The sequence below is a fragment of the Saccopteryx leptura genome, chromosome 1 (genome assembly GCF_036850995.1).
Source record: "Saccopteryx leptura isolate mSacLep1 chromosome 1, mSacLep1_pri_phased_curated, whole genome shotgun sequence".
Taxonomy (NCBI): domain Eukaryota; kingdom Metazoa; phylum Chordata; class Mammalia; order Chiroptera; family Emballonuridae; genus Saccopteryx; species Saccopteryx leptura.
Window position 1 is genome coordinate 48,093,441 of NC_089503.1, and position 23,503 is coordinate 48,116,943.

A 23,503-nucleotide genomic window follows, 5' to 3' on the forward strand; every position below is an offset into this window, starting at 1 on the left:
TGGTTGAGAATGATATCCTCATTGTGGTTTAAATTTGTATTTCCCTAGTGACATCAAACATCTTTTCCTGTCTTTAACATCTGTATATCCTTATTAATGAAATGTTTATGTATTTTGCCAATTGTCAAAATGGATTACTAGAGGTTTTTATTGCTACTGTGTTTGAGACGTCTTTATATATCTTATAAATTGGTTAGAAATGTGGTTTGCAAGTATATTCAGCTTCTATTTTTATCCTCTTTCTATGACCTTTCAAAGACCAAAGTTTTAATTTTGAGTTCTGACTTCTCGATTTTTCCTTTATGAATTGCATTTTTTTTTTTTAAGACAGGAAGGGAGAGAGATGAGAAGCATCAACTCACAGTCACGGCACCTTAGTTGTTCACTGGTTGCTTCTCATTCATGCCTTGACCAGGGGGCTCCAGCCAAGCCAGTGACCCCTTGATCGAGCCAGTGACCTTAGGATCATGTCACTGATCCCATACTCAAGCTGGTGACCCCACACTCAAGCTGGTGAGCCTGCATTCAAGCCAGACGAGCCCGTGCTCAAACAGCAACCTTGGGATTTTGAACCTGGAACCTCAGCAACCCAGGCAGACTCTCTATCCACTGAGCCACCACCAGTCAGGTTAGACTGCACTTTGGTATCAAATCTAAGAACTCATTGCTTCACCCTAGGTCTGGAAGACTTCTTTATTGTTTATATTTCTAAAGTTTGTTACTTCATACTTTAAATCTATGATCTATTTTGAGTCAATTCCAGTACATGATGTGAGGATTAACCCTTTGAGTATATTTTTTTAAAACTTTATTTATTTATTCATTTTAGAGAAGGGAGAGAGAGAGAGAGAGAGAGAGAGAGAGAGAGAGAGAAAGGGAGGAGCAGAAAGCATCAACTCCCATATGTGCCTTGACCAGGCAAGCCCAGGGTTTTGAACCAGTGACCTCAGCGTTCCAGGTCGAAGTTTTATCCACTGCGCCACCACAGGTCAGGCTGAGTAGTTTTTTTGTTTGTTTGTTTTTTTATGCTCGCTGAGCCCCGGGAGTGAGTTGTTTTTCAAAAAATAAAATTAGTTCCAGTTCCAGTTTTATTAACTTAAAATCATGTTTGTTTGATAACTAATTTATGGAAACAAGAAGAACATACATTTGCCATTTTTTAATGTTGCCTTACACATATTTTTTTTAATTTTTTTTTAAATTTATTTTTATTTTATTTTTGCGGCAGAGCCAGAGAGAGAGCCAGAGAGAGGGACAGACAGATAGGAAGGGAGAGAGATGAGAAACATCAATTCTTCGTTGCTGCTCCTTAGTTGTTCATTGATTGATCTCTCACATGTGCCTTGACCGCGGGGCCACAGCAGACCGAGCGACCCCTTGCTCCAGCCAGCGACCTTGGGCTCAAGCCAGCGAGCCCGCTCAAACCAGATGAGCCTGCGCTCAAGCTGGCAACCTCGGGGTCTCGAACCAGGATCCTCCATGTCCCAGTCCGACGCTCCATCCACTGCATCACCGCCCGGTCAGGCGCCTTACACATTTTTTAAATAAAAATTTTTGTACTATTGTACTCTGGACAGTCAGGGGGCACAAGGACATACATGAACGTTCGTACTACTCAAAGGGTTAAGTAGATGTTCTTTGTACATATGGATGCCCAACTGTTCCAACACCATATTTGAAAAGAACATCCTTCCTCCATTTAACCACTTTTGTGTCTTTCTCAAAAATCAAGTATGTTGAATCTAATTGTGTTTTCCATTGTGTTCCACTAATCTATTTTGTCTATCCTTCCACCAGTACCACTATAGCTATACAAGTCTTGAAATCAGGTGGATAGATTTCTCCAACTTCACTCTTCTTTTCCAAAATTCTAGCTATTTTAGTTCCTTTGCCTTCTACATAAATTTTAGAATGAACTTGACTATATCATCAAAAATCTTGCCACATTTTGAAAGAAAGCGCATTCAAACTAATTTGGGGAAGAATGTACATCTTTACTATGCTGAATCTTCTGATCAATGAGCACAGCATGTCTCTCCGTTTTTGTAAGTATTCTGTTCAGAGTCTGTAGTTTCTAACACAGGTCTAATAGTGTATCTTTGTTGGATTTACACCTAAGATTGTTTTCCATAACTATAAATTGGTACTATACTTTTAATTTCACTTTCCACATGTTCTTTGCTAATATTTTGAAATACAATCGATTTTTCTAAGTTTATTTTATAAGCTGCTACCTTGCTAAACTCACTTATTTTATCTAGGAATTTTTTACATAAAAAATTATCTAAAAACAGGGCTGGGAACAATTTAATTTCTTCCTCTAATTGGTATGCTTTTCATTTCCTCTTCTTGCCTTACTGTGTTGGCTAGGACTTCCAGTACTATATTGAATTAAGAATGTAGAGAGCAGACATTCTTGACATTTGAAGTGGAAACATTCAGTCTCTACTGTGAAGTACTGTGTTAGCTGCAGGGTTTTGGTTTTTTTAAAAATTACATTTAAAGGGGTGAGCTGTAGGTTTCTAAAATGTTTATCAAGTTGTGAAAATTACCCTATCCTAGTTTTCTGAGTTTTATCAGGAGTGTTTATTGAATTTACTGCTTTTTCTGAGTCAATTAACAGGATCATGCAACTTTTCCTCTTTTGGTAGATTAACTCATTGATTTTTAAAAATAGTGATCAGCCTTGAATCCCTGGAATGAAGTCTACTTGGCCATGGTATACAAATTTTTTTTTGTTTGTATTTTTCCAAAGTGAGGGGGGGGAGGGAGGCAGGCATGCACACGACCTGGATCCACCGGCACACCCACTAGGGGGAGATGCTCTGCCCATCTGGGGTGCTGCTTTGCTGCAATCTGAGTCATTCTAGTGCCTGAGGCAGAGGCCATGGAGCCATCCTCAGTGCCTGAGCCAACTTTGCTCCAATGGAGCCTTCCTGCAGGAGGGGAAGAGAGAGACAGAGAGGAAGGAGAGGGGGAGGGGTGGAGAAGCAGATGGGCGCTTTTCCTGTGTGCTCTGGCCGGGAATCGAACCCGGAACTTCCACACACCAGGCCGACGCTCTATCACTGAGTGAATTGGGCAGGGCCGGCCATGGTATACAATTCTTATATTACTTACTCTATCTGCTAACATTTTGGTAAGGATTTTCCTATCTATATTCGTTAAGAACACTGGCTTAGACATAACTTTTGTTTGTTTTGCTTGAACTGTCTTTGTCTGGTTTAGTATTAAGGTAAGACTCATCACAGAGTGCAGCATTTTGTAAGTGTTGATTAGACTCTGTTGGTTTATAATATTATAGAGTATTGTATCTTTGCTGTCTAGAGGTTCTATCAATTATTGAGAAAGGGGCATTAAAGTCCCCAACTATAATTGTAGATTTGTCAATTTTTTTCGTTTGAGCAGTTTTTGCTTCATATATTTTGCAGCTCTATTATTTGGTACATACAAATTTAGGATTGCTGTCTTCTTTTTTTTTTTTTAATTTTATTTATTCATTTTTAGAGAGGAGAGAGAGAGGGAGAGAGAGATACAGAGAGAGAGAAGGGGGGAGGAGCTGGAAGCATCAACTCCCATATGTGCCTTGACCAGGCAAGCCCAGGGTTTTGAACCGGCGACCTCAGCATTTCCAGGTCGACGCTTTATCCACTGCGCCACCACAGGTCAGGCGCAAATTTAGGATTGCTGTCTTCTTTATAGACTGATCCTTTTACAATTACATAATGCCCCCCTCTTGCCAATACCAATATATTTGAACAGAGATTATTGTAGACTGCATTCTACTGGGTCATTTTTTAAAATATTTATATAATATACTAATCTCTACCTTTTAGTTGGTATAATTAGACCATTCATACATAACTAAGTTCTCTATTTTAGATTGTTTCTCCTGACTTCCTGTGGATTATTTAAATATTTTTTGAATTCTATTTTGATTTATCTATACTGTTTTGAATGTACCTCTATAAAGTAGTTTTCTAGGCATTATACATATATATAATGGTGCCATCCTTTTACTAGTTCAAGTGAAGAAGAGAAAAAACCTTACCTACCTTTATGTCTTCTCACCCTCTCCCACATGTAACAGTCTCAAACATTTCCTGTACATATTTAGAATCACATCAGTGTGATAATTTTGGTTCAACTCTTACACATAATTTATGAAAGAAGGAGAAGAAAAGCCAATTCTATTTATCCAAATTTTTGCTTAACATGTTTTTTCATTTCTAATGTTCCAAGATACCTTTTATCATGCCCTTTCTGTTTAGAGTAATTTCTTTAGTAGCCATTCTTTAAAGTTAGGTTTGCTGGTGACAAATTCTCTTAGTGCTCTCTCTCTTCCAAGAATGTCTGATTTCCCCTTCATTCCTGAAGAATATTTTCACTGGATCTAAGGCTCTACTTGACAGTTCTTTCTTTCAACACCCACCTGAAAATTGTCCACTTCCCTCTGGCCTCCATAGTTTTTGATGACAAATCTACTTATGAAAAATCAGAATGGTTTTCCCCTATAAGAAAGGGTGCCTTCTCACTGGATGCTTTCTAGGTATTTTCTTTATCTTTAGTTTTCAGAAGTTTGACTATACTTGAACTTGGTGTAGAATTCTTTTGTATTATCCTATCTGAGGTTTGCTCAGCTTCTTGGATCTGTAGGTTTATGCTTTTTGCCGACTTTGGGTAGTTCAGCCATTCTATCTTTGAGTATTTTCAGCCCTGCCTTTTTTCTCTCATTTTAGAACTGCAGTGGCACAAAATGTTAGATATTTTGCTACACAACCCCATCAGTCTCTGAGGAACTTTTTTATTTTTCTGGTCTATTTCTCTCTGCTGTTTAGATTGGGTGAGAAAGTTTCCATTGTTCTATCTTCAAGTGAGTTTCACTGATGCTTTCCACTCTCCTCCATTCTGCTGCTGAGTCTACCCATTGAGTTTTCTGTTATTTCATTTTTCTTTATATCTGCTACTTCTTCCTGGAGACTTTCTGTATTCTCATTTGTTTCAAGTGGGTCTGGGATCTCTTGTTGAAGTAGTTCTATGGTGGTTACTTTAAAATATTTGTCAGATAAGTCTAACATCAGTGTTTATGTCTATTGATTGTCTCTTCTTTCATTCAAAATGAAGATTTCTTGGTTCTTAGTATGTAGAGTGGTTTATTTTTTTATTGAAACCTGAACATTTGGGGCATTCTGGATCCTATTTAAATCTCCTGGTTTAGCTAGTTCCTTTGACACTGCTTTAGCTGGGGAAAAGATCCCTGTCTCATTGCTGTCAGGTAGAAGCAGAAGTCTAGGTTTCACACTGGGCATCAGTTGACATCTGAGGTGGGGAAGAGCTCCTCATTACTATTGGGCAAGGGTCCAGATTCTGGCTGCTTAGTCAGCCTCTGCTAATATCACCTTGGCTGTGAGGAGAGGTGGTAAAAATCCTGATTCTCTTCCACCGGGCATCACTCCAGTGGGGAGTGGAAGGAGCACCTCCATACTGTCAGATGGAAGTTGAAGGCCAAGCTCCCCTTTGGTCTCTAGTGACAGTGAACCAAGAAAACAGGAGAATGGCATTGAGGTTTGTTACTGCCTCGCACAGAATAAACTCCTGGTTGGCTACTCAGCCTTCTCTGAAATCACCCTAGTGTGGGGTTGGAGAACTGTTCAAATTGATGAAGGTGGAAATTTAGGACCTGGCTTGCATGATTGGCGGCAGGGGCCAAGCAAGGTCTTTCTGTCGAGTTTGGCTGAAGCAGGGCAGTTATAGTATAAAAGCTTTGGGCCTTACTAGAATGTCCTTTTCCTGGTCTTTTGATTAGAAAAAGCAGGCTTTTTAGTCTGTGTCTGTTGTTGTTTCCAGGTTGTCAATTTCTCCAGCCCCAAGTATGGGATATATTATGGGAAAAGAAAACTCAAGGAGTCCATCACCATGTCATTCCTTGAATCCTGAGGTGCCTGATCTTTATGGCTTTTCACCACCATTCAGAATCTTCATATGTCTGTTTTACATACAATGTTCAAGATTTTTCAGTTGTTTCAGCGGAGGGAATAGTGAAATTGTACATCTACCCCATTTTCCTGAAAGCAGAAGTTGCCACTTTTTAAACTGGTTCCCACTATGTCCAAAAAACCAAAATTCCTGGAAAACCGAGGGTGGAGTCTGAAGCAATTTATCTTTATGTAATGCTTACAGATTTGGACCACTCTGAGCCAGCCATATAAAAATGTCCAAATCACCTGTTAAATCTGGGTGTATGTCTTATGGTATAAACTTGCTTACAGTAAACACTTGAAAAGCTTATGATTTCATAAATACTTATAAATTTAACAATTTACTATTCAAAACTTTAAACTAGCCATTAAACTATGTTTACTTATGAAAGAAAGACTTTTACATAATCTAATCTTTTCAAAGACACTATATAGAACTATACAGCAAACTCATTTCAGATTGTTTAACACATTTTTGTCATAATAAACAGATATTGAAATGCACTTACCTAATAACAGCATAAAAGTATCCTACTAGATAATGGCCTAGAACAGTGCCTGCCAGAGTAGGCAACTCAATAAATATGTTACATGACAAAAGATACCCATAAAACACAGTGTTTAAAATTTTACTGTTAAGTAGAAAAGCATCCCCTCTGTTAACATCAAACATGAGGCTTTTTTTTCCAGTTTTTCATTTAGTTTGTGAAAAAGGCTTTCATAATTAATCAATATAAATTATGTTTCTACTTTTTATGTGTCATTAGAATATATTATTTAGGACTATCTCCTTATAATATGCTTTCAAATATGCCTGGCAATATGCAGATTCAACATTTCTTTGGTTACAAAATTCAGAAAGACTGGTTTTACATAGACAGCTCAAATCAGTGAAAATAAAAGGTTCCAATTACCTAATAAATCATTAAGAACAAATTTTTTAAAAAGACTAATACAAGCAATGTTTCAGCTGATACTAATTTTTTAGGTGTAATAAAAATATATATAAAACAACAGTAAACTGAAACATATATTTCAATATTCTCACTCTCCTTCAACCTCCCAAGGACATAAATGTTAATGTAACAAAGTAGAAATAGTCCTTAAATCACCTAAATCTAATGCAGTGCTTCCCAAAATCTGTTCCTCAGAATCCAAATGTCCTTTAAAATATTAAAGATGTCCCACAGAGAAAGACAATGCTAGGTTAAATAAATTAAACAAATTTCTCTACTACATGAATCCTTAGGGCATTTTAAATAAAATACATACTATGAACTTCACAAAGAAGATTATAGTTACAGTTTCCCAAATTTAATCAAAGAAGCCCTCTCTCAAACATCTGTTAAATCCTGTTGGAGACTAGGTTGAACAGAATTCAATGTGAGAGGTAGAGATTGGCAAAGGAGCCCTTAAATACTGATGCCTTATTTGACCAGGTTAAATGAAGACCAGAAACTAAGTAAATATAGCTATAATAATTAAAAAATAATTCAATAAGAAAATATTATGATAGAAAGTTTTAAAACTATAGGTAATTTCTAATACTCATTTTAAAAAAGTCTTCTAGTGCTCGCCTTGGCAGCACATATACTAAAAAAGTCTTCTATTAATCATGATGAAAACTATCATATAATTGATTATAGATTTTTTTTTTTAAGTAAAAGGAGGGGAGATGGTGAGACAGACTCCTGCATGCTCCCCATCTGGAATCCACCCAACAACCCCCATCTGGGGCTGATGCTCAAATCAACCAATCTATTCTTAGTGCCTGAGCCTGCCACACTTGGATCAACTGGGCTATCCTCAGTGCCCAGGGCTGATGCTCCCATTGGCTGCAAGAGGAGAAAAAGAAGAGGGGTAAGGGAAGGGGGGAAAAAGCAGATGGTTGCTTCTCTTGTGTGCCCTGACTGGGAATCAAACCCAGGACATCCATATACCAGACCGATACTCTATCCATTGAGCAAACAGGCCAGGGCCAATTATTATAGATGTTTTAAGGCTAAATTAGCTAAGTGTTCATTTATTCATATTTTAATCTTTGAACATGGAAATAAAACAACTCCAGAAATTGGATGTTTTAGATGAAAGTTAAATAAAGAAAAAAAAAACACTTTAACAGAACCTCAACCTTAACTGTCTGAAATTAAACATCAGGTGTTATTCAACCTCACTGTATATACATATTTATAAAATGGTGGCTCACTGAACAGAACATACAATAAACAGAACATATAGCCATTAATATTGTGTGTGTACATATATATATATACAAGAAGACAAAAATACTAGAATCCAAAATTAAAAGTAGGAAAATAAAATTAAAAAGAGTTCAACTCAAACCAAGTCCAAATATTATATATAGACTAAATGAGATTTCATAATGTTCCTTTTAACTTAATTTTTACAATCCACATTTATATCAACTTTTTAAAAAACACACAAAATTAACAAAATACACAATGGCAAGCAGTGATATAAAATTAATTTTAGATGCTGTGTGATGATTTCTGTGGATTAAGAAGTGTAGGTTATAGGTTTCAAATTCAGAAAATAGTGGGAAATCACTTACCTCTAAATAAAGTTCTCTGAAGGTAGTATCCTCCTTAGAACTCCTATCTTGGGTAGTTTCACCTGCTATTATTTCCCTCAAGAGATTCCAGCAAAGTCTAGGAAGTTTTAAGTTGCCTTCTGCAAGCCCTATTAGCGCATGTGTGTTATAAACCTGCTCACATACTGCCTCATAGCTGTAACTTCCAATTTCCACTGACTCACCACCATCTTCACCACCACCACCACCACTATCAATGTATAAATGGAGGATAATACCTTTGGAGAATTTCACTTAGAAATGTGACATTTTTCACTTCTCTAAAAATATTCTCCAAATTGCTCTGCTGCTGTGTCTATAATGCACTTAAGAGAGTGGTAGTAATTCAGTAGGTGAGTAAGTCAGGACAAAAAAATTAGCTAAGCAATTATATTGACTGAACACTCACATATAACATTGCATTGAAACACAAAAACTATCTTCCTCAACATTCAATTAATATATAAAAAAACTAAACTTATACATGAAAAATCCTTTATAAAAAATACTTTCGTAAACAAAGTAGAAAAAATATTCTATTATCACTTGGACCTATCAAATATTTCCCTAGTATATTTTGCTAAAGAAACGTCAATATTTAAAAATGAGTTAGAAAATAAAACATTGAAAGACAAGTGTTAACTGTCTGAAAAACCAATGGTTTTTCAGTGTGCCACTTATAACTTAAACTGCCAAAATAAAGTAAAGCAAAACAAAAGTGAGAAACAAAAGTTTCTCAAACCACAGCCAATCTCATATACCTAGAATGGCAGTTTACAACAGATACTATTAAGCACTTCACAAAATATTTCAAATTTAGGAAGCAGACTGAAAAACAGTGGAGGAAAGAGAGGAGGCCTGATCTTCTCTTTTACTTTGGATTTCACTTAATGGATTCCATAACTTCTTTCTGATTATTTTCTAAGAGCCATATAAAAGTAGGAGAAAAAAGCAGAGGGAATCAATTGTCCTAGAGACCAGAGGACTAAACCACACAGAAGCACTATTTTGGAAGATAAAGTATGGAGCAGCTTTAGAAAAATAATTTTAGCTATGAGCTACCATCAGCTGTCAGCAAAAGTTAAGAGCCAAATAATACCATGATGAAATTCTACTTTTTAAGATGTCTCAGCTCTGAAATTTTCCCCTGGCTCATAGTAGGTTCTAAATAAATGTTTCTGAATACTCTTGGTTTTAAATATCAACTTAGCTCTTCCCATATAACTAAACACACATAAGGATAAAGGCAATAATAAAATTACCAAAAAGCAATTAAGAAATGAATAACAGGATCACTAGGAAAACAATCTCCCACTTAGATACTCAATATATAAATTAATCATAAATTGCTCTAATTCTTCAAATTATCTGTGCTTCTACAATGCATACATTTAAATTAAATTTTAGAATAGAGATGCTCCTTTTAAAATGTGGCCTCTGTTTATCATAAAATCAAAGGTTATTTTTCCAGTTTTAAAAATGTATGGGCCCTGGCCGGTTGGCTCAGTGGTAGAGCGTTGGCCTGGCGTGCGGGAGTCCCAGGTTCAATTCCTGGCCAGGGCACACAAGAGAAGCGCCCATCTGCTTCTCCACCCCTCCCCCTCTCCTTCCTCTCTGTCTCTCTCTCCCCTCCTGCAGCCAAGGTTCCATTGGAGCAAAGATGGCCCGGGCGCTGGGGATGGCTCCTTGGCCTCTGCCCCAGGCGCTAGAGTGGCTCTGGTCGGCGGGGCAACGCCCCAGAGAGGCAGGGCATCGCCCCCTGGTGGGCGTGCCGGGTGGATCCCGGTCTGGCACATGCGGGAGTCTATCTGTCTCTCCCTGTTTCCAGCTTCAGAAAAATACAAAAAAAAAAAGTATGGAAAATGTCCCCAAAACAAAATGTACTCCCTAACGCAAAAAAGGCCACAAAACAGTATTTCTAGAACAGACTGTTTAGAAGTAAAAAACAAAACAAAACAAAAACAAAGTGAAATAGTCTATTCACCTATTAGAAAGAATAAAATACTGAGCCATGAGGCAGTACATATGCATTCACCTTCCCTCTTATACATGCACTATTAGGACTCACTGAAGGGTCAAAAATCTTCTAGATTTTGCTAGTTTAAATGCAGGAATGACTAACAACCCAAGAAGGTGTATCTAGGATGATACTTACCTTATGATAGATTATACCACTGTGCTATTATGTATTCTGTGTATGGATACACAAGCAGTCAGCGGAAAGGTACACACCACACTAGCAAATGCTTGGCTGGACCCATAAGGGCGGATGACCAATGGAATATCAAGATATGTGTCGATTCTCCAGCCCTCATAACCACATTCCAGACATCTCACGTAGTCCTTCAGTTTGCCTTGATACAGTTCATTTATAAGATCAGCCTAAAAATAAGAACATTTACACTTTAAAATGTTCCTTAACAATAATTTTTAAAATGTGAAAACAATTCATGCTTTTAAAAATGAATTTCAAAAGGATATGAATTCTTACTAAAATCTTAAAAAACTTTAACATTTGTCTAAAATTCTATTAAAAAATCAAAGTTTGATAAAAACTAAAAATCAATTGAATTAGATTAGCACTAATTGAAAAATCAATGTACAAAAATTATCTACTTCAATTCTCATATATTAAAAAAACCCACTATTAAAAAAGGTTCTGTTGAAATCAGTCACCAATTTATGATACTATTAAGCCTCATATCTTTTCATTAGGTTGAAAGTACCATCTTAATCTATAACTTTAAGCATGTTAATTATTACACAGTTAAATAACTGGCTGTTTTTATAGCTTTACATATGCATATCACCACTCTCACAATAATATATTCTGATTTCTCAAATCATATGTTAGCTCAAAACCTTTTAGCATTTAGTAACATATATAAAACAATTTTAAGAAGATTTTAACGTTTTAAAAATGTATAGAAAATAAAAATAAAAAATCTTAAACTCCATCTCCCTTAAAATATCTTCACCTAAAAGAATGGATCTCTCACTTAATCCCCAAACTTAGCCAACTGGAGCTGTTCTGCCCCAAAGAAAGCACATAACTCCTGAAGTAAGGACCCTCCATGTGAATGTTTGCCTCAGTATTCTTGTACCCAAACTCTGGAACGCAGCACACTTGTCCCAGATGATCTTAATGAAGTGTTAACCCATAGAGTGATGTAACAATAAGGGTAACTCAGACTTATAAAGAAGAAACAGGCCATTACACCATATATATAAATTACTAAAATACAATCCCACAGGACTAGGTAGAGAAAGTATATCACCAGATGAACTTATTTTTTTCCAAATTTTTTAAGAATAAACAAGAAAAATGCACATTACAGTTTACCTCATTCATAAATTTATATCTCTTCAAATGTCTAGGACTTATAAGCCTTCAAACTAGGATCTACCATCATTATCTATTCCAATATTTAATGAAGCTTTCTTCATTCACCTGCCCCAGTCATATTTGATTTAGCCTTCTGTATGAATTCTAATTGTTCAATCCAGTGTTTTTTCATATTGTTTTGATAACATACCACAGAAAGAAAATAATTTGCATTGCAACCTGGTACTTATAAGTGTAACAAAAGTTACATAATAACAATACTTCCCCTTACTTATATGGTACTCTCTTATACTTTTCTGTTCTATTTCATTTTTTTTCTTTTTTAAATGCTGGTATAGATTCACTAAACTGATTTCATAACCCAAGAATGGAACACAATCTACATTTTAAAAAACTCCGGTCCAAGCCATCAAAATAATTCCAATCAAACAACAGACCCTCCAGGCTACTGTCCAGATGCCCTGCCCACCATTCTTCCCTTTTTTAAACCCTATGATCCTCTATCACTACACCCAGTATAAACCCTCTGTTCTGAATCTTTTTTTTTTTTTTGTATTTTTCCTGAAGCTGGAAACGAGGAGGGACAGTCAGACAGACTCCCACATGCGCCCGACCGGGATCCACCCGGCACGCCCACCAGGGGCGAAGCTCTGCCCACCAGGGGGCGATGCTCTGCCCCTCCGGGGCGTCGCTCTGCCGTGACCAGAGCCACTCTAGCACCTGGGGCAGAGGCCAAGGAGCCATCCCCAGCGCCCGGGCCATCTTTGCTCCAATGGAGCCTTGACTGCGGGAGGGGAAGAGAGAGACAGAGAGGAAGGGGGGGGGGGTGGAGAAGCAAATGGGTGCTTCTCCTATGTGCCCTGGCCGGGAATCAAACCCGGGTTCCCCGCGCGCCAGGCCACCGCTGAGCCTACCGGCCAGGGCCTGTTCTGAATCTTAAATCACGAGTCTCATCCAATTCAGCCTTATTCCTCATCCCAATGACTTGGCTAATGTATTTCCATCTTTAATCTGTTTCTCCTCCCACTGGATAATAAAAATAGGGTCAGAAAAACAAGGACCCTAACCATCAAAAGCATATGACTATACTTCACTGGTCAAAATAGAGGTAATGCTTGATGAATATACTTTGTAATGTTCTACAAATTATAAGGCACATAATTTACTTAGTAAATATCTTGAAATACTATTCAAGAATCATCCCCCAAATCCTACAAAACACAGACACACACACACAAACACACCACATATTTTTTAGCTAAAAAGAAACATCTAGTAACAGAGCCCAATTTCCTTATTTCAAGGATGAGGAAACTGAGGTCTATGTTGGTTTAATGAGGATTTTTATGACTCAGTTAATGGTCAACTGAGAATCTAGTATTTTCAATTCCCCATTTAGTCCTTTCATGAGTAAACTATAATCAAGCTAAAACATTCTAATAGAATACAAGTCACATTAAGGTAATGATTGATTTATTAGAAAACACTCCCATAAACTTTTGAGAAGGATGAATTACCTGTTCTGTTTGTTTCCATTTCTGTTCCAAAGCATCAAACATGACTCTGCACAGTTCTTGTACATCATGCTGCTGCCAAGCTATTTTAAGAGAAAATTTAATTAAAAATAGCAATAAAAAATAGCAATAAATTTAGTGTAATAAAATGTTAATTTGTTGTTTAAAAACAAATGTCAGAAACATGAAAAAATCTATACAAAATAATGCTAAATTTAAAAGGAACACAAAATACATATTAGTCATGAAGAGGCAAGCATAGGAAAAGAGAGAGATCTCAGCATTTACGAACAACATACAGGTATGCTGGTGTTATATACCAGTGGTCCCCAACCTTTTTTGGGCCACGGACTGGTTTAATGTCAGAAAATATTTTCACGGACTGGCCTTTAGGGTGGGACAGATAAATGTATCACGTGACCAAGACAAACGTCAAGAGTGAGTCTTAGACGGATGTAACAGAGGGAATCTGGTCATTTTTAAAAAATAAAACATCATTCAGACTTAAATATAAATAAAGTGGAAATAATGTAAATTATTTATTCTTTCTTTGCGGACCGGTACTGGTCCACGGCCCGGGGGTTGGGGGCTACTGCTATATACAATATTTGCTATTTTTGTTATTTTTCCCTACAGAGTTTCAAAAAAAAATCTAAGATGATAAACCTAAAAAATTTTTAGTTTAAGTACATATAGAGTAAAACAAAAATGTATTTCATAGGAAATTTATGATTGATCAAAAATTTACTCCCCAGAGCTTACATTTTAAAATTAAGTTATTTTTAAGTCCCAACAAAAAGCAATGAAAATGTTTAAAGTTAATTAAGTTCTTGATTTGTTATTTTGTTATTTGTTTATAATGCTGTCTGCCAGAATTCCTTTGAATATTAGAAATACTTATCATTACAAGAGAATTAGTACCCTCACTACTATCCCATCCAAAGCTCCTTGTAACGTCAGTGGTTTCAATTGCTCTCTTTTTGCTGGTTTGTAACAAAACAAAAAGCCTTTGTAATTGGTATGGGATACTTGTCACTGGATCTTCTTCAGATTCTTCAAATTCCCACCTATTGAAATAAAATAATTGAAAGTTATTTATCAAATATTTTTATTCTTTAAAGCATAACATTAAAATAAAAACAATGTAAAATCCTATACATAGTTTGAATATTAACTAGTTATTAATATCTAATGAAAGATTATTCATTCTCCAATTCATAAATTCAGAAGAAATTTAGATTTTAATAAGAAAAGGCATAAGAGAGCAATATGAATGAATGAAAAAGCACATTTAAAAGTAACTGTTGGCCCTGGCCGGTTGGCTCAGTGGTAGAGCGTCAGCCTGGAGTGCAGGAGTCCTGGGTTCAATTCCCGGCCAGGGCACACAGGAGAAGCGCCTATCTGTTTTTCCACCCCTCCCTCTCTCCTTCTTCTCTGTCTCTCTCTTCCCCTCCCGCAGCCAAGGCTCCATTGGAGCAAAGTTGGCTTGGGCGCTGAGGATGGCTCTGTGGCCTCTGCCTCAGGCGCCATATTTCAAAAAATATACCTCTGGGGTATATTTCAAAAAAGTCAAAATGGAGGATTATAGATAAAAATGACTGATTATAAGTTGACAATATTTCAAGATGGGTGACAGGTTCAGACAAATTCATTATAGTATTTCACTATTTTTTAATGTATGAAATTTTCCATAATAAATGTTTTAAAAAGAGAATATGTTAATAAAATAAGCTGGATATGATAATTACTCTCATATACTTTTGATAAACATTAGTCTACCCCTAACTATAGGACTGTCTCAATAACAAGCAAATCCTAACCAAAGAACTTAAGGATCTCATTGAAAAAATAAGATGGGTGGGATTAAAGTTTGTAATGTACCCACTAAAGTCTTTAAAATAATTTATATACAATAAAATAAATGGCAAAGACAAAATTAAATAAGGATAATATTTATTGATTCTCTTTATCTTAAGCTATCTTCCTCAGTAGAATCTTTTTAGTTTCAAAGAAGGCTAGAACGTTAACTTTCCTGTAATGCAATTTATAAATATAATAAAAATATTTTCTGCTTTTGGTATGGCCCTCTGTTAAAGTATTCAATACTTTTCTTATTTTACGGCTTAGAAGTTACAGCTGTCTGATCCTGTACTTTTTTCACACACCAAAGCTCCCTTCTGTCTTGCAGATGTCAGTGAAATACATTTCACATTTTTATTCTCAGAGCTTCCATGCAAATACTTCTACTCATTATTCACTCTTGTATATTCAATTCCTAGCTCTTTTTTATTCTTGCTTTTCTCAATAGAAAGAACCTATACGTGACATTATGGGATCTAAAATTCTCCCTGTAGCTGTAAAGAAACAGTGAAGTCAAAATACAGAATGCTTAAATTTCTTGCCAGTAAAATTCACTACTGGGGATAAATTACTATAATATAAAACTGAATTCTCACCTGTCCTTTAGTCCTGGTACAAAGAACCATAAAAAGGTTTTAAATCTTGTTGGTACTTGCTGTTATACCAGTCACCTAAATTAGAAACTTTGGTGCCATGTTTGATTCTTCCTTTTCCTTTACTCCTAAATAAAATTTGTCACTAAGTTATATATCACTTTTCAATCTGAAATATAATCACTGCTACCAACTTTGTTCTGACCCTCGTATATCTGTACCTGGCTTAATAACAGATTCCTCCAGGGTTCCCTATCTTCCAAATCAATTCTGTATGCTGCAATATAACTTTCCTAAAACCATGTATTTAACACATCACTTACATGCCTCCACATCTAAAGTGGTAGAGTGTCTGCTGGCTATCAGATAACAAGAAACAGAACCCCATCCTTTCACGCTAGTGCTACCCTGTCTGTGTGCAGTGAGATTGGGCTTTTTTAACAAGCCATCCTTTCCTTGGCTCTACATTATGAAACATCATCAGGCTCTCAGGCTTTGTTTCCCAACTACCCATAAGCATCACTCTATTTTCACAATCCCCATGGCATTCAGCCTTCCTTTCTAACTTTATGTTTAACTTCCTCTTCTCGATCATTGAGCTCCAGTCACAATGGATTTTTGTTCCTTAAATTAAAGTCTTTGCACTTGCCGTTCTGTGTGTCTTGACTGTTCTTTCTCCAGATCTTCACAGGATTGGCAGTTTATTGATAATGGCAGTTCCTTAGGTACACCCTGACTACCAAATCTCCTGACAGTTACTCTTTCCACAATGCCCTGCTTTATTTTCTTCATAGCATATATGACTATGTAAAATGGACTCATTTCTATAAGCTGACTTATGGAAGCTTGAAGAAGGTGACTGTTTTATTCACCACTGTAATCTCTGCCTAAAAGAGTGCTTAACACACAGTAAGTACTCAATATATATTTGCTGAATGACTAGACCTGGCTGTGCTCTTAGTCTCTTTCACAGAGCTATATATTTACATACCGCTTTCAAGGATTAGGACTCATGGTTAATCAGTTCCTGGGATCCCCATTCCTATGCATTACTTGGCAAAGCAGGCACATCACCCTAGACTGTTCAATTTGTTCTAGTTTTCAAAGCAGGGTCTAGACTCCATCTATTAACCTCAACATCTAGTACTCTGACAAAACTCCAATTATGCTACCTCTTGGGGCCCCTATAACAAATTATACTTATTGGCATTAGCTGTAATACAGGCAGAATCGGGAAATGAATACTGACATCTACTGAGCTGCATCACTTATCTAGCATAGTAGCCTCTGGCAAAGTACTTAATTTCTCTGTGCCTTCAGTTACCTCCTTTGTAAAATGTGAATAACACTGTATAATTCATACAGTTACCATTAAGAATTATATGAGTCTACATGGAAAGTGTTCATTACAGTGTCTGATATATAAATTAATAACAACGTTCAGGTACTACTTACTGCTACTCATTTTTGCTCTTGAAAGTCCCCCCATATGTAATGTCTCTATCTTCCCAACTGGGCCAAACCTTACCTAGCCCATGACCTCAAATTCTACTTTCTATCTAAGCTACTTTTCCAAGTTTTATTACTCTCTCTTCTCTCTAAACTCTCAGGGCATTTGGCTGTCCTTAAATGTTATTTAAACTATTTCATATACACATATGTTGCTATTGTGGAGAGATCTGTAACTTAGTCAAAACCAAATATCTTATTTCTAACTCCATCTCTATCCATCAAGTGCCTAGCATATAAACACTACTGGGTAACAAACACTTGCTGAATAAAAAAGATGACAATTTTTATAAGTAAATTGAGCTTACATATGAATGTAAGGGTAATATAATGTTTAAACAATACAACCAATATTAAAAGTTCCCAAAATATTTTAAATACATATTTATAGTAATTTCAAAGATGTTAGTCAAAAGTAACATCAAAAAGAAAAGAAATCATTTATATCTACTTTAAAATGTTTTCAAAAAATAAAAGTTATGTAAAACTTGAAGGAAAAATACAAGGCAAGAGTGTATTGTATATTACCAAAGGCACTCATAAAACAAGTGCCTGACATTAGGTTTTATTTACATATGGACTTTCTTCATAAAGCATTTTAAAATATATTTATGCGATGTATGTACAGTCTTTTAGAAACAAACACAAAACACAGAACAGGTGTATTATGTATTAATTAGAAACAAAGAGAAAGGAGAAGTGGTTTAGCTATACAGATGACCTCAAAAAGCAAGTAACGTATTTCTTCATAAAGGTGTTAAAGCTCTAAGGGAAGTATATAAACAATAATTTATTCCTAAGGTAAATCTTATCAATTTTATCTTTTGCTGTCTATGCACTTCTAATTCTCTTTCCCCACAAAATTTTCATATACCAATCTCTCATAAAATGGTTTTCTCATATACTATTCTGGTACGACTTATGAAGTGAGCAATACTCCATACTTTACAAATAACTGTAAGAATATGAATTAGATTTTATTCATTAAAAACTGTATTTTAATTTTTGATCATCTTTATTCATATAAATTTTAAAATACTTACTTATATAATGCATTCCTAAATTCAGGAGTCATAAAAAGTGTTTGCAAAAGGCTATTCAAATAGCAAGTCATTGCTTGGTTTACTAATCCCACATATCCTTTAAAAAAAGAACAAATTTACATGAATCAGCATTTATATTTTAAAAATAAGAAAAAAATAACTTAAAAACTTAATATACAGTATAAATTGAGAGGTTCAGGTTTCTTAGTTGGAAATTACTCCTATTTTTTCAACAGCACCTAAGTAGTATATATACTATATAAACCTTCTTCTCAGAAAGTCAGGATATCTTGTTATATGCCCAGAGATACATATGGGTATTATGTAGCATTTAATAAAATTGTAAGAGATATAATACATTATGTTTAATTGACATAAAAATACTCTTTATTCACCAAATCTAAAAGTTGCAGTTTAAAATTGAAAGGCATAAACATATTCACTTGATCCCACACACCCAATGTAGGATGACTGAACTGAACCAGTTAGCCCTGTCATCAGGCCCAATAACACAATTTCTACCAAGAATTAATAATATATGAGATAAATTCTTTATATAAACTCAGAACGACTTCCTTTATTTTAACTGGCCCATCCAGTACGAGACTTTATAGATCAGCATACTATGCAAAGAGTGACTATAAAATGAGAAGTCAGAGATGGAAGCAGGAAAGATTAGAGGGAGAGAAGGAGAAGAAGGAAAAAAAGGAGAAATGTATATGAACTTAAAATTTAAGCGAGGAGGCCCTGGCCGGTTGGCTCAGCAGTAGAGCATCGGCCTAGCGTGCGGAGGACCCGGGTTCGATTCCTGACCAGGGCACACAGGAGAAGCGCCCATTTGCTTCTCCACCCCTCCGCCGCACTTTCCTCTGTCTCTCTCTTCCCCTCCCGCAGCCAAGGCTCCATTGGAGCAAAAATGGCCCGGGCGCTGGGGATGGCTCTGTGGCCTCTGCCTCAGGCGCTAGAGTGGCTCTGGTGGCAAAAGAGCGACGCCCAGGATGGGCAGAGCATCGCCCCCTGGTGGGCAGAGCGTTGCCCCCTGGTGGGCGTGCCAGGTGGATCCCGGTCGGGGGCATGCGGGAGTCTGTCTGACTGTCTCTCCCTGTTTCCAGCTTCAGAAAAATGAAAAAAATGAAAAAAAAAAAATTTAAGCGAGGAGAATTTAAGAGTGTTGGGGAGGCCTGTGTCCTCAGAAGTTCACAAGTACTTTTCAAAAAAAATAATAAAAGTACTTAGCTTTATATATCTAACTGGATATGGCTACCACTGTGGAGAACACATTTTTGAAACTCCTCTCTGAAGTAGACTACAGCCCAGTTTATGAAATATAAACAACAAAAAACATCTCATCATTTTAGTTATCCCTCATTATTTGAATAAAATGTGGTAAACACCTTGATTAATAACTTATTTACTTATAATTATACTGAATGACTCAGATAGTCTCAAAAATTCTTTTAAATCCTTTCTCAAAAAATGCTAAAGGTGTTCACTAAAGCTTTCAAAATACCTTTTCAATTTTCCAACAATTATAAAAAAATGTCATAAGAAATGCAGGCACGTCTGTCCAGGCAGTGGCGCAGTAGATAGAGCGTCAGCCTGGGATGCGGAGGACCCAGGTTCGAAACCCCAAGGTCGCCGGCCTTAGCATGGGCTCACCAGCTTGAGCTCAAGGTCGCTGGCTCAGCTGTAGCCCCTTGGCCAAGGCATATATGAGAAATCAATAAACAACTACGGTGACACAACAAAGAATTGATGCTTCTCATCTCTCTCCCTTCCTGTCTGTCCCTATCTCTGTCTGTCTCTCGCTTAAAAAAAAAAAAAAAAAGGAAAATAAAAGGAAGGCCCTGTGCACAACTATATCACCAAAGAAGGTGAAGAAAGGACTAAAAAATGTGAATGATAAATTTTGGTCAGTTGTGTAAGAGGAATAGATTCCACACTATCTGAACCTGTATAATTCTGAGAGACCAAGTAGCTACCCACCTTTCATTATGGACTAAGGTTCAAGCTTTGATTTCTAAAGGCTTTCATCTTTATTTTAAGAACACTGTGTTTATATATTTTACTTTATATTTTTTATAATTATAATTTGCTTGAATTACTAACCACCCCCCAACTGAGTTGTTTTCATAACATTCTGTCCTTTATATACATTAGAGACTTTATCTCGCTAATCTGTAATTATACATTTACTGATATTTCTTCCTCATCAGACCAGGGGTTGAGTCTATAAGCAGCAGGTGCACATGAGGGGATGTGCCTGATTATTAATAATGAAAAGCATAATTTCATTTTTATTCATATATACAGATTTTTCCCCACAAACAACAGTGCTCTAGCCAGGAGACCACGTTATTGTGCATCTTCTTCCCAGCTAACGCTGCCTGGGATTTCTCTTCTTCTCCATCTCCTTCCCCAATTCCTAAACATTCAAGAACAATCACCCTACCTACAGTTTTAAAAATACTACTATTGAGTGTCAGCCCAGTGTGTGGATGTACCAGGTTCAATTCCCAGTCAGGGCACAGAAGAAGTGACCATCTGCTTCTCCACTTTCCCCCCATTTCTCTTTCTCTCCTTCTCTCTCTCTCTCTTCTCCTCCAACAGCAATGATTTAATTGGTTCAAGCATATCGGCCCCAGCCACTGAGGATGACTCCAGGGAGCCTCCTCCACCTCAAGCGCTGAAAATAGCTCAGTTGCGAGCATGGCCACAGGTGGGCAGAATATAAGGGTTGCTGGGTGGATCCCAGCCTGGGCGCATGCAGGAGACTGTCTCTGTATCTCCCCTCTTCTCACTTGGAAAAGAATAAAAAAATAAAATAAATAAAATAAAAATAAATAAGTAAAAATACTACTATTGTCCTTTGTGTACCCATACATCAATCATGTATTATGTATTTGTGACCCTGTTTCCCTTCTTTGGGCTTAAAAAAAAAGAAAAAAGTGATAAGGGAGAGGTTTAGGGGAAGGAGGGGTAATAGCAATTCACTTTTGCTGTCATTCATTTTGCCAGAATGAAGAGTGTCTCACATAAATGTATTACTGTTTTCTTAAAAAATATAAGTTTTAGTGAGACTAATAAGTTTAAAGTGCTACTGAATTAATAGAAATCTTTTGTCATTGTGTATTATCTAAATCAACAATGACAACTATTATCAAGTGGGTCCTGTATCTGAAATAGGCGTGAATAAATATTGTTAAGCATTATAAGCCAGTAAGGGAGGAGAATATAAGAATATATGTTGTAATTTTCATACAACATCAGGGCGGTTAATTATTTCGCAGACTAACATGAAATTTCTGGCAGACCAGCAGCAGTTAGTACACCAGCAGTTGAAAAACATGGCTGTAGAGAATACATGCAGAAAGAAATCATGAACATAACCAACAGGCAATAAAAGAGCAATAAAGAGGCAAGCTCTCTGGCTGGGTGGTTCTGTGGATAGAGCATCAATGAGGCAAACTCTTTGAGTAGATAAAAGAATTGTTAAAGAAACTGGCCAAGAACAAATAGGCATTTAAATAATGTAACACCCCAGTCACAGAATTTCTAATCACCTCCTCCGGGTCCACATCAACCTTCAATTCTCTCCTTACACCTCAAAATTCATACCTCCCCACCTCCCCATCATTATCTATCAACAACAGCTAACTACCAGAGAGAGCTGGCAGGCAAAGGAGACAGGAAAGAATATGTTAAGTCCCCAAGCCCATTGCACTATAGAGAAATGTATTCCTAGAACCTTAAGGTAAAATCATAAGAGCATTTTTCAATTAAAACATTTTGTACACAGTGCCAAGATGTATAATAACTTAAGGAAAATACAAATTAAACAGTCACTAACAAAATTAGTTTTAAATTTAAAATTTATTTTTCAAGTACAGTTTGCATGCAATATTGTTTTGTATTAATTTCAGTGTATATAGCATAGTGGTTAGACAACCATATACTTTACAAAGTGTTCTTCCCAATATTTCCAGTACCCATCTGTCACCATTTATAGTTATTACAATATTATTGACTATACAGTGTGTCCGTAAAGTCATGGTGCACTTTTGACTGGTTACAGGAAAGCAACAAAAGACGATAGAAATGTGAAATCTGCACCAAATAAAAGAAAAACTCTCCCAGTTTCATATCTATTCAGTGCAGTTCGATGTGGGCTCATGCACAGATTTTTTAGGGCTCCTTAGGTAGCTATCCCGTATAGCCTCTACAGACTCGTCACTGACTGATGGCCTACCAGAACAGGGATTCTCCACCAAACTGCCGGTTTCCTTCAACTGCTTATCCCACCGAGTAATGTTATTCCTATGTGATGGCGCTTCATTATAAATGCGCCAATATTCACGCTGCACTTTGGTCAGGATTCGAATTTAGCAAGCCACAGAACACACTGAACTTTCCTCTGTACCGTGCACATCTTGACTGGCATGGCTGTGGGCTGCTCCACTGTATACACAGTGTTACGTCATCATCTGCGCATGCACACATGCTGCCACATTATCCTACAGAAACTGGGAGGGTTTTCCTTTTATTTGGTGCAGATTTCAAATTTCTATCGTCTTTTGTTGCTTTCCTGTGATCGGTCAAAAGTGCACCACGACATTACAGACACACTGTATTTTCTATGCTGTACTTTACATCCCCATGACTACTTTGTAACTACCAATTCGTACTTCTTAATCCCTTCACCTTTTCCACTCAGTCCCCCAATCTCCCTACCTTCTGGCAACCATTAGTCTGTTCTCTGTATCTAAGAGTATATTTCTATTTTGTTTATTTATTTTGCTCTTTAGATTGCACATATAAGTGAAATCATTAATATTTGTCTTTTTCTGACTGACTTACTAGTCTTAGCACAATATGCTCTAGGTCCATCCATTTCTTTTATACGGCCAAGTAATGTTCCCCTGCCTCTATGTACCACAGCTTTTTTATATACCCACCTAGTGATCAAAGTAAGTTTTGAAGCACAACTCCTTAGGATACTTATATACTATTTCAATTAACAAAGGCAGTACCCCAGAATACTGGAAAAAAAATATACAGGTAGGAAAAAGG

General features: G+C 36.6%; 1 protein-coding gene across 3 annotated transcripts in view; it reads right to left on the bottom strand.

Annotated features, from left to right (window-relative positions):
- The window catches only part of USP47 (ubiquitin specific peptidase 47), a 128,977-nt gene that overhangs the window by 58,379 nt on the left and 47,095 nt on the right, over positions 1–23,503 (bottom strand). For all 3 annotated transcript variants that reach the window (XM_066365610.1, XM_066365603.1, XM_066365619.1), the window contains 4 exons: positions 18,434–18,530; positions 14,350–14,495; positions 13,432–13,511; positions 10,801–10,950 (listed from right to left, as the gene is read on the bottom strand). In XM_066365610.1, coding sequence (XP_066221707.1) covers positions 10,801–10,950; positions 13,432–13,511; positions 14,350–14,495; positions 18,434–18,530 — 473 coding nt within the window. The remainder of the gene's footprint in view (positions 1–10,800; positions 10,951–13,431; positions 13,512–14,349; positions 14,496–18,433; positions 18,531–23,503) is intronic.